At 33.7% G+C, this 13,327-nt stretch overlaps 1 protein-coding gene across 1 annotated transcript in view; it reads left to right on the top strand.

Annotated features, from left to right (window-relative positions):
• Nucleotides 1-13,327, top strand: part of LOC137406866 (malignant fibrous histiocytoma-amplified sequence 1-like) — a 57,851-nt gene that overhangs the window by 32,225 nt on the left and 12,299 nt on the right. The window contains exons 6-7 of the mRNA XM_068093472.1: nucleotides 2,716-2,856; nucleotides 13,154-13,294. Of these exons, the coding sequence (XP_067949573.1) occupies nucleotides 2,716-2,856; nucleotides 13,154-13,294 (282 nt within the window). The remainder of the gene's footprint in view (nucleotides 1-2,715; nucleotides 2,857-13,153; nucleotides 13,295-13,327) is intronic.

Raw genomic sequence — 13,327 nt, 5'->3', positions numbered from 1 at the left:
TCCCAAATTCGTCAGGGCCAGTCTTCGGTCCAGCTTAGTCAGACTTAGGGTAGCTCCCGTATAATCTTGACGGTCGGGTGTGGCATCATTAGCGAGTATTACTTTAAAAGCATAATATTTTTATGCTTTATTATTTATCTTGAGGTGTTGACTGATGTTCTAAAAAAAGAATTAAGGAGATTGACCAACCAGAAGCTGAGATATAGCCAGCCAAACACAGGTCTACCAAAAAACATAAGTGTTTTGGTAGTCATCAATATATGACGTATGAAATCGACTTGTGTGCCATTGGTCAATTAAGCCAACTAATGCGCTCTCCTATAACAATCACGGCGTTTTAATTGGTTTAATCCCTGGAAGTATAGAACAATCAAATTGGGCCTAACAATCATTGCTCTGAGAATTCCGAAACCAGTCCCTCTGACGTGTAGATTAGTTTTAGAATAAAATAATTACACGCATCTATTATTTCGCAACATTCTGCTATCACTTTCTACAAATTATATTAGTTACATCATTTATTCTATACGCAGTTATATTATTATTTTGTATAATATGTATTATGATTATAATGTTAATCACAAAAAATAATCATAGATAAGATAAAAGATCAATAGAAAAATCAAATCAAAAGTTATCGTTTTCTTTTTTTACAGCAAGAGCAGCACGGTCAAGTTATTCTTTTTAAGATTATGGCTGTAGTGAACTTACAGTCTGTTAATAGTGACGATAATCATGAAAATCAACTAAATGCTGCAATAGATACACAATAGAAAAATGATGAATGAACAAAAATTCACATTCTCATTTTTTATTCTAAACGACTCGCAATCGCGGATGTCGCATATAGACTATACACGCGCCGTTCGTTGAACAGAGGATCTTCGGAGCATATCCGTGGAGATCGAGTTAAAATTTGAAGCACAATAGTCAAACTATGCTTTTCTGTTTTGCCAAATCACGGCGAGGGGTTGTGGGCAAATGCCTTTACCACACAATGTTTGCTTGATTTTCCTGAGAAACTAGAGCTAGTCTGTAAATTATTTACTATCGCGAGAAGCTTTTCACATCTCGTAGCCAAAACAATCATTATACGTAACGGCGGTAAGGGTGGACAACTCCGGCACATGAACATTAAGTCGATTTTATACGTCACAGTTTTCGGGATTTTCGAAGGGTTTTCCTCTGATTCTTTATTAGGTAGACCTGTGTTTGGCTGGCTATATCTCAGCTTCTATTGGGTCAATCTCCTTGATTCTTTTTTTAGAACATCAGTCAACACCTCAAGATAACTAATAAAGCATAATAATATTATGCTTTCTCTATTCTTTAAAGTTGTTAACCACCCTGCCAAATCACTGTGTACTTTTATACATGTAGCGCTGCCAGAAACTGGCAGTAACTTTATTGTCAGCTACAGACCCCTAGTAATTGCAATAACTACTTGCAATGGTTAGATGTTAGCTTGTCCAAGTCAGCTGTTCATAGTAGTAAAAAGTGAAATCAGCACCTAAATCAGTGGTTGCACCTGTTTTAAATGGTGGAGCCATTGCTCTGTGATGATGAAACATTTGTCTTGGGCTATAAATTTCATGAACAGCCAACTTCACGATAAGCCAGGCCTTGCAATAGCTTACCGTTAACACACTTAAAACACACAAAAACACACACTTAGAAAACACACTTAGAACACACAGTAAATTTGAATAATTGCGCACCTACTTATCCTCGGTATTATGTAGGTCTATCATGCCAAACTAGACTGTCACGGAACTTGTACATATATTAGAGATAGCGCTATACATACATCAGTTTTCTCTTAACTGAGCCGACAGATAAAGCTATATTTTGCAGGCTAACTACAATGTTCTCGTTATTAAAATCGACTTTGATAACTTACACCAACCAGACAGTTTGCTGACTTTTACGAAGTAAAAAGTTTACATAAATTATTTACAACATGTGGATTTACATTATAGGTGGCTTACGTTATAGAAGCGTCTACTGTATATGCTAACAGGAAATACACCAACTAGACAGCTGTCGGATTGAACATATATTGAAGCTGTCATTATATATTGTATACAGTATATATTGTATATGCCGTATACAATATCTACTGTGGATATTGTAGAATTATTTTATAACATGTGCATCGTAACTCGTGGGTGCACTGTAATAATTAATTCATAATTTAGGGTGTACAAGTGGGAAATGGGTATACAGTATAACGTAAGAGCAACTAAATGGTAAGAACTGCGTAGCTTTGTGGTTAGATGTGCGTATTTACAAACTAGTGGTTGTAATCTTCGCGAGTTCAAATCCAGCACGAAGTGAAATTTTCATTCCATGATATTAATAGCTATGGCTGCACAGACAGGGAATGACATATAATGAAATCCAGATGACAAACTTTGAGATTTATATATAGATTAGTGAGCAGATATTATAAACTTAGAAATAAAGGTTTAACATGAAGATGTCATGGGATTATATGATTTGCAGGTTAAAGGCTCTTACTAGAGACTAAAATTATGAAATCAGCAAAACTTATCAATTTCTCACAATAAATGGTCATATGAAGTATTGCATGCTGAGTGATTAGAATCTGTAGTTGTCAGCATTTCAACAGTCCATCACACAGACAGCAAACCAGAGGAGACAAATTCTTGATTTGTCTTGTGTAAAGGTATCATGGGATTATATGCTTTACAGGTTGAACACTCTTACTAAGCTGAAAGAGCTGGATCTATCACGTAACTCTTTCACTGATGGTCTACCAGAAGTAGTCAGCCAGCTCAACTTATTGGAGTCACTTAACTTGCGTCACTGTAAACTCACAGGACTACCTGCAACGTAAGTCATATTATATGAGCCTTTACTGCAAGTGTTCAAATCTATGGAATATATAAATATGCTATGACTAGTGGTACTACCCGGCGTTGCCCGAGTAATAAAAAAGTCTTTGGACAGAAAATTTATTTTTATATAACAAACCGTATACAACATTTACCATTCTAACTTTTAAACTTCATATCATGAGAAAATGAAACTCGGTTTTCGAACAACTTTCTTACACGTCGCTGAAAAATATGAAATTTAATTTACAGTGGTTTGAAAACTTTACAGTCGTTTTATTTAGTTTTAATTTAGTGGTCCTGTACAAAACCTTTTCCTCGTGATATGAAGTTTGAAAATTACAGTGTTTTGAAAAACTTTAAAAACCTTAACATTTGTTTTTATTTTCTCTCCTAATTTATTTCAATTACACAAAATCTTTTTCTAATGGTATGTAGTTTGAATGTAAGAGTGGCAAATTTTAATTATATGTTAAATAAAAATAAATTATACTTAGTTAAACTAAATTATATTTATATAAAAATAAAATAGACCTTTTTATTACCTCATTCATTAAATAATCTTTCATTTTAATCATAGCTAAACAATTTATATTTAGCCATTACTTGCTATTTATTACACATTTACATTTAAACACATTTACAGTTTTATTTTTCTTCCTAATTTATTTCAACTAAACACTTCTTTAATGATATGAAATTTAAAAGATGCAGTTGTTTTAAAAAGTTTGACAACCTTTACAGATTTTTTTCTCTCTTCATTCATTCGAACTGCTTATAAAAATTTTCTCATGATATGAAGCTTAAAAGTTAAAATGGTGAATGTTGTATTCGGTGTGTTATATAAAAATAAATATTCTGTCTAAAGACGTTTTTATTACTCTGTCAACGCCGGGTAGTATAGCTAGGTATACAACATTTACCATCTTAACTTTTAAATTTCATATCATGAGAAAATTGTTTTAAGCAGTTGAAATGAATTAAGAAAAAAAAGAAAACAACTGTAAAAGTTTTCAAGCTTTTTCAAACAACTACAACTTTTAAATTTCATATCATAAAAGAAGTTAAAATGTTAAACTGTTTAAGCAGTTCGAATGAATGAAGAGACAAAAGAAAACCACTGTAAAGATTTTCAAGCTTTTTCAAAGAACTACGTACAACTTTTAAACTTCATGTTATGAAAGAAGTTTTTTGTTGAAATAAATTAGGAAGAAAAATAAAGCTGTATATGTGTTTGAAATAAAAATGTAAGTTTATTAGCGAGTAATGGCTAAATATAATCTGTTTAGCTATGATTACAATGAAAAATTATCTAATAAATAAGGTAATAAAACACTATGTTTTATTTTCATGTAATTATAATTTAGTGTAGTCAATTTAATTTAAGTAATAATTTGTTTTTAATTAACATATAACAAAATTTGGCAATCTTACATTCAAAGTACATACCATGAGAAAAGGGTTTTGTGCAATTGAAATAATTGGGCAAGAAAATAAAAACAAATGTAAAAGTTTTTAAACTTTTTCAAACAACTGTAACTTTCAAACTTCGTATCATGAGGAAAAGATTTTGTGCAGGACAACTAAATTAAAAATTTTAAAACACCGTAAATTTAAAATTTCATCACTTTCAGCGACGTGTAAGAAAGTTGTTCAAAAACCGAGTTGTTGTAAATCTGAAACCTTTTGTCCCATTAAAATAAAACTATGACAATTATGTAATTTGCTCCAAAGCAAGAAAACAACTTCGGTAGAGTATTTCTTCAACATTTTACACCATAAGCTGTACTGTTTACTGGATACTATAAATCAGACATGCCCAAAATCCGGCCGCGAGCAATTTTCATGCAGCGCACATCCTGTCATAAATTCAATAACGTCTCGCCCGCCTGTAGAATTAACCCCTTGAACCCTAGCGGCTGATTTTCTAGCATTGCGTAGAGTGTGTCAAAATCCCTAACGGCCAAAATTCTGGCATTCACATGGCTTTGTTTACAAAAGCAGTTTTTAAGTAACAGCGTGAACCAATCGGTTTAAGTCTTGCACAGGATGTTTGACCAGAAGTGCCTCGTCCGTTTGTAACAGTTTTCAAATATCTTTACTTTCTTTGATTTAGTAACAAATTTTATTAGAGCGGTATCGTAAAAAAATTAATACGACTCATTTGTTGGTAGGTCATAAATGTGTGTTGCAAATAAAAAATTTATGATACTAACTATAATTTTTCAATATATTTTGATCCATGAAATGATGATGAACATGTGCTCAATGGATATGATGCTACAGTAAATGCTTTTACGAGTTTTTTTAAATCTTATGAGCTTTTATAGTTTTAGCCTGAATAATGGTGACGCACTTTTCTTTTTTCTTTGAAGGCATTTGCTGCGGGTTGCTCGACATTTTTACTAATGTTTTACCAAATATCAAATTGTATCATGAGCATGTTTAGTTATAATTAATAAAAGTTTAAAAGCTTCGGATTGGTGGACAGATTGCTTAGGTTTACTGACATGCACTGACAAAAACGACCAGGGTTCAAAAGGTTAATAAATTGGGCAGAAGTGCTGTTACCTGCGTGTTAAACATTTAAAATCCAATCAATTTTATAGTTACTGTCCAATTTTAAATGAGCCCTGCAATTGTTGATATTCCTATTACTTGTTCGTTTTTCTGTAATTGTACTTAAAAATTCTATAGATATTAAACTGCCATGATGAGATATTCTTTTATGTTTCAAATGTATTTTGTACACAAAAGTACAATTACTTCTGTTCAACTGTTACAAAAGATTTAGTGTTAAAAAGTGAAGTTTAGTGATTATTAAATTTCAATTATAAGGTCAATGCAATTTTGATATGCATGTTTCAAACAAACCAAAACAGATGCCTTAGATAGCTGTAATTAAAGTGAAAAAGCAAATATGAAACACAGATTGTCTTGGTAAACTTATCAAAATTAATTGCTGTTGAATGTATAAAATGTCCGCCAAGGTTGGTCCCCTAAATTTTTAACACAACAATTCTGGCCCCCTTTGTAAAAAGTTTGGACACCCCTGCTATAAATAAAACGGGTAGATTTAGACCGTGTTTAATTTTAATAAAATGTGTTCTATTTATGATTATGGAAATAGAAAACAAAAGGAAACATTTTGTACGTTTGGCTCTTAAGACATCAAAAACATTAAAGGTTAAGATACAATACTAAAATGCAAAAGTTTATAATGAAACAGGAAAAAGTGCAACTGATCAGTTACATCAAAACTCCTAGGAAAAAGAAAATATAAACAGCAATGGCACGTTTACTTCACATTTTTAAAGGAGAATCCTCCTCCAAAACAATTTAGGGTAACTCGACTGGAGGGGTTATCTTCTTAGCAAACTTCTTCGGTAGAGGAGACATCATCCCAGAAGGTTCTGCCGTTTTTGTAAGAATTTTTGCATCATAAAATGCTTCTCCGTTTGTTGGTGAATGTTTCCATGCGCTTTCGAAGCTTTTTTAATTGCAATGCGCATGCTCCGGTTAGGTCGAGAGCCGAATTTATATTCGAGCTCCGAGACGACCAAATCTCAAAATATTTGGTGAAAAACGTAAGGCTAAAATAATTAGCACGCACATGGATTATATGGTATATGATAGCATCACTGATTACTAAGTCCTGGTAGCTCAGTGGTAGAGCGCATGCAAATGAACTTTGATGATGTATTCGTAGAGAGTTCAAAGCCATCAGGAAACAGAACAGTAATATCCAGATTTTAAGATCTATAGCTGGAGGGTCAGATATACATTCACATTAATTTTATGTATATAGAAGAAGATAGAATATAGATGCTATAACAAAAATATTAGATGGTTTAAAATACTTTGATTGTTATCACTGTACTACCTAGTTATGTAAATGAACGTTATTTGGAGTTGTCCATGGATGTTTTAACTGACTATTAATAATCCTATTCTTTTTGTGTATGATAAATAATCTGCTTGACTACAGAAAACTGTGTTTAAACTTGAAATGGTTTAAAGTTTAATGGTTTAAACTTTAAACCGTAACAGTCTCGAACAGCTTTTATCGTTGCGCAAAAAACATTCTTTAGTCAGCAGTATATTGTTACGGCATGGAGACTCCTTGTTTTAGCAAGCCAAAAAAGAAAAGAAAGATGGGAATATAAGTTTCATGATATATGTTTTTATTGTTTATTCTATTAAAAATATAGTTATTGATACAACCGTTAAGTATAATAGAGAACAGATAGATAATGGCAAGGGGCTCTTTTTGTTAAATATACGGAAACAGTTTACATAAATCTTACTATCACATATTGTAATCAGGTAATGTAATCACATAATTATACGCAGTCCAATTAGAGTCCAGTCCAGTTAGAGTCTTTAATCTTTATGAACTTACAAACCTTCGAGGCTGGTAGCATTATCAATGTAACATAATATAATAGTAGATACGGTAAGCGTGGCAATTTTCGTTGAATTTGTTCGCCAATGCGCTCTGAGATTAGCATGTTCGTCAGAGAAGCGTTTTAAAAATCTAACCGAATATCCGTATAACCATTTACCGATAGGCTTTTACGGATAAATACCGATCATATCAAACCGGCCGCGGATAACTAGCTGTCACCGAAAATGATTGATTTCCTCGGATACCGAGAGTCCTCGGTATCGGTAAGAGCGGATAACCCAATACCTGCCTAACACTAATTTAGAGTGTGTTAACTATTAATAAAATATGTTCTATGATGATGGAAATAGAAAACAAAAGTAAGCATTTTGTACGTTTGGCTTTTAAAACATCAAAGAATTTTAAAGAATTTGTAAAGAATTTATGCATCATAAAATGCTTCTCTGTTTGTTAGCGAATGTTCCCATGCGTTTCTGGAGCTTTGTTAATTGAAATGCGCATGCTCTGGTTTGGTCAAGAGCCAAATTTATATTCAAGCTCCGAAATGACCAAACTCAAAATATTTGGTGAAAAACATAAGGCTAAAATAATTAGCACGCGCATGGATTATGTGGTATATGATAGCACCACTGATAACTAAGTTCTGGTGGCTCAGTGGTAGAGCGTATGCAAATGAACTTTGATGATGCATTCGTAGAGAGTTCAAAGCCATCAGGGAACAGAACTTTAATATCAAGATTTTAAGATCTATAGCTGGAAGGTCAGACATAGTTTCACATTAATTTCATGTATATAGAAGAAGAAAAAGATAGAATATAGATGCTACAACAGAAATATTAGATGGTGTACAGTGCACCCTCGAGATACGATTACCCTGACATACGATTTTTCGCCTTACGAAGTCAAACGTGAGATTTTCACCTCGTTGTACGAATTTTATTTCACCATACGACTTTGATAAAAGTTTTGTCCGAGTTAAAATTTGGCGGTCGGTGTGCTCATAACACACGTCGAAATAAAAACAGACACCAAAATATAGTTTGCCGAACGCATTTTCAGAACGTTAGAAGAGACACGATGATCGACTTCTCTCATGTCAGCAATCCGCGTAGAAAAATTTGTGTAAAATACACAAGTGAGAGCAAATATTCATTTGTAGTGTTATAATATCTTTTACTATAAACTTTTAAGTCAGCATACGTATATAACTACAATTATCTACATTTAATTCGTTAGCTATGGAATCTGAGACCAATACAAACGTTACAAAACGAAGGAAAATGATTTCTATGTCAACAAAGTTGGATGTCAAAAATAAGAAGAAGGCACCCGTATTATTCACATTGTGAAAGAATATGATCGCGACCAATCAGCATTTGCAATTATTATTAAAACAAGAACTCCATTAAAACAAGCACACGAAGGAGCTTACGACTGAAGATTTAAAGGAGTTAGAAGGCCATGCACGCGATCAGCATTCAAAAGGAGCAACCATTTAGTAAGGGCCAGGAAGTAGAAGATACAAAAAATCCCACATTGGCAGAAATATTTCAAGTGTTTAATTTACTGATATGGATTGGAACATTAAAACAATGCATGTATAGTATATATTTGTTATCTCTTGTGTGGCATGTTTTCATATTTTATTCATTTTCTGGAGGTTGGAGACAACTCCAGAAAATGAGACAACTCCAACCTCCGGAATTGCTGCGTGTGATCAACAAAGTAGCAATTTAGCGAATGACAATTTGGCTGTAGTGTTCCCTTAAGAAACTTCTTCCTCAGAATTTTAATAATTATTTATACTCCTTTTGATTTTATGTTTTCTTTTCTGGTTTAACCATGTCTTTGCAGGTAGGCTTGTTATCTTCTACATCAGGGGTTCCCAACCTGGGGTACAAGTACCCCTAGGGATACATTTTAGAAATCTAGGTGCAACAATACCAGTTATAAGCCTAATAAATTTTTGTTTTGTTTGGCTCTAATTATCAATAACTTTGCTGAAACCACTGCTATAGAGCTATTATTGGTATCATTTTAAAGCCAACTAGTTTTGCCATTCAGACAAACTTAGGCAAGCATCAGCCCTAAACACCAGGTTGTTTCGTCAATTATGTCAAGATTGCGGTTCAGACCATGAAAACCTCCTTTACTACACAGAAGTGAGGTGGCTTTCTAAAGGCAATGTCCTGAATCGGTTTGTGTGACTGATTGATGAGATTTCAGCTTTCTTTGCTATACAGACTTCTGAGAAAGCTGCAAGATTCAGTGAGAAGTTAAAGACTTCAGAATGGAAATGGAAAGTTGCATATCTGAGAGATATTTTCTTAAGATTAAACACTGTCAACACATCCCTTCATGAGAACTCTACCACTATAATTTATTTTACAGACGCGCTTAGAGCATTTATCATGAAGCTAGAGAGGTGGAGAGAGAAATTCAATGCTGGCTTATTCGATATGTTTAATAGTTTGTCAGAAGTAATGCCTTCACATGATTCAATTTCATTCGTGAAATATCTGGTTGCAGACCACCTCTCTCAGCTGGCTTGAGAGTTTCAACAATATTTTCCAGACTTAAATGACACAGATTTGAAGTTGGCTAGAAACCCATTTAAGTTAAATGTAGCTGATATTGATAGTGACATGCAAGAAGAGTTGATTGACCTTCTCAATGACTCTGGTGCACATGATAGATTTGAAGATTGCGTTCTTAGCAAGTTCTGGTGCTCATTGGTAACATCCTACCTAAAGCTTTCAGAGGTAGCTTTAAAAGTGTTGCTCATATTTCCTAGTAGTTATAAGTGTAAGCAAAGGTTTTCCTCACTTTTGTACATGAAAAGCAAATATCGCTCACGACTAAATGTTGATGACGACCTCAGAGTTTCATTATCTGTTACTGAACATCAAACAGATCACTGATGCAAAGCAGGCACAGCCTTCCCATTAGACTAGCCAAAATAAAGTGGAATTTAACAAAACGCTGCGATGTATAAAAGTTGTACTGCATAGTTATCATTATTTTAATAAATAGCAATTTCATACCATACCATATTTCTTTACCTGTTCAAGTGACACATTTCAATAATGCACACATGTCATATTAATGAAGTTAGAGCAATAATACCCTTGATTGAACTGTCTTTTCCAAAGGGGTACATTTTTTCGCAATATGACTCCCAAGCGGTACCTAGGCCAAAAAAGGTTGGGAACCCCTGTTCTACATGAATACAAGTCATAGTATGTATATGTAACTCGTATAACTAGCTACTCAAGATAGTTGGCGCATTCACATTACTTTCTGATTCTTGTTAAAGCCCTGTCTTCTAGGGTATAAATACGTACAAACTTTGTACGTATGGTCACATTGATTCTTGTGCACATTTCATACAAGAAAAACTAGTGTAGCACCTTCTCTAGATCCTTCTACAAGCGTTAGCTAGCTAGCAGTTTTTTGCATTGCAGCAGAATTTTTTTCTTTTAAACCAGAAGAAAAATTGGACAAGACTAGAAAATTTTCTTTAGCCTGCTAAAAATTCCATTTCCTTACGTATTAAATTAATCTTCAAGTGTACAGCAACACAAGCATTGACACGCATTAACACGTTAGCATTGATACGTTTTTGCCTTCCTTTTGCGTTATTCGCTACATGTACTAGCTAACGTCATGTTACTCCAAAGGTATGTACGTCCTGTATAATAGTAAATAAAGTTTCATTTTTCTTTTTGGTAGCCATTAAATGGTCATGTGTGCGAGAGGCCGCTTTCGATAATTGCATCGCTCGTCCTTTCTTATTGAATTCCGGTTGAAAAAAGTTTCAACCAGACACGCTAAATTTTATAATGAAAGTGAATACAGAAAGGATAAAATGTCGTGATAAAAAGTTGAAATTCATTAAAATAGTTCAAAATACATACTAAAACTTAGTTTTAAGGGTGAGTTTGGCAAGCTAAACTTATTTGAAGTGAATTCAAAGTTTATGTTATGCATACCTTTTGAAGGTAAGAACTTCTTACCATACCATTTGCATCTGGTAAACAGATTACAATTTAACAGTATTGCAGATTAGTGCATTTAATACAATGCAGCTACTGTAGGTAACTATAGTTACTAAAGTTAACATACTATTTTGTTACTAATTTTCAATATGTACAGCATTTTTATAAAAGTTTGGATGATTTTGACCTTTTTTTTCATTGTATAATTACAATGGTTTCTATACCCGGACATACGATTTTTTTGCCATACGATGCCAGCCTTGGAACGGATCAACATCGTATCTCGAGGGTGCACTGTACTTTGATTGTTATCACTGTACTACCTAGTTATGTAAATGAAAGTTATTTGGAGTTGTCCATGGATGTTTTAACTGACTATTAATAATCCTATTCTTTTTGTACAGATTTATTATAAACAATCTGTTTGACTACAGAAAACCATTCATAGAAACTTTCTCAAGGAATCTGATAAAAAGTTTTGTTTGATTTCCATCCATTACTAAACTCGTTTCTTTTTTATTTGTTTATTATTTGCTATACTTGGATTGTTACAATTACTAGAAGTTGTCACCTCATGGGTCAATTATTGGTCACAAATCATTTCAACCAGCCCTGATTACCGGCAGCTATTGTAGGTACTCTATATAGTACCTGACTCATTTATTACACATGGAATATTATATAATTAAAGTTGTTAACTGCCCTGCCAAATCACGGTGTATTTTATACATGTAGCGCTGCCAGAAACTGACAGCAACTTTATTGGCAGCTACAGCCCCCTAGTACTAACAATAACTACTTGCATTGGTTAGATGTTAGCTTGTCCAAATCAGCTGCTCATAGTAGTAAAGTGTGAAATCATCACCTAAATCAGTAGTTGCACCTGTTTTTAACGGTGGAACCATTGCCCTGTGATGAGGGAACATTTCGTCTTGGGCTATAAATTTCATGAGCAGCCAACTCCACGATAAGTCAGGCGTTGCAATGGCTTACTGTGAACACACTTGAAACACACACTTGAAACACACACTTAAAACACACACTTAAAACACACACTTAAAACACACACTTAGAACGCACAGTAAATTTGAATAATTACACAGCTACTTATCCTCTGTATTATGTCGGTCTATTATGCCAAACGAGACTGTCACGGGACTTGTACATATAATGGAGATAGCGCAATATGTACATCGGTTTTCTCTTAACTGAGCTGACAGATAAAGCTATATTTTGCAGGCTAACTACAATGTTCTCGGTATTAAAATCGACTTTGAGAACTTGCACTGACCTGACCATTCGCTGACTTTTATGAAGCGAAACCTTTACATAAACTATTTACAATATGTGGATTTTAAATTATAGGTGGCTTACGTTATATGAGTGTCTACTGTATATGCTAACAGGAAATACACCAACTAAACAGCTGTCAGATTGAACATATATTGAAGCTGTCATTATATATTGTATACAGTATATATTGTATATGCCGTATACAATATATACTGTAGATATTGTAGAACTATTGTATAACATCGCCATCATAATTGTGGGTGCACTGTAATAATTAAAACATAATTTAGGGTGTACAAGTGGGAAAGGGGTATACAGTATAACGTAAGAGCAACTAAATGGTAAGAACTGTGTAGCTTTGTGGTTAGATGTGCATATTACAAACTAGTGGTTGCAATCTTCGAGAGTTCAAATCCAGCACGAAGTGAAATTTTCATTCCATGATATTAATAGCTATGGCTGCACAGACAAGGAATGATAGACAACGACAGCCAGATGACCAACTTTGAGATTTATATACAGATTAGTGAGCAGATATTATAAACTTAGAAATAAAGGTCTAACATTAAGGTATCATGGGATTATATGATTTGCAGGTTGAACACTCGGACTAGGCTGAAAGAACTAGATCTATCATATAACTCTTTCTCTGATGGTCTACTAGAAGTAATCAGCCATTTCAACTCATTGGAGTCACTTAACTTGTCTCACTGTGAACTCACAGGACTACCTGCAATGTAAGTCATATTATATGAGCCTTTACTGCAAGT

The sequence above is a fragment of the Watersipora subatra genome, chromosome 10, assembly GCF_963576615.1.
Source record: "Watersipora subatra chromosome 10, tzWatSuba1.1, whole genome shotgun sequence".
Taxonomy (NCBI): domain Eukaryota; kingdom Metazoa; phylum Bryozoa; class Gymnolaemata; order Cheilostomatida; family Watersiporidae; genus Watersipora; species Watersipora subatra.
This window is presented reverse-complemented; position numbering and strand designations above follow the sequence as displayed.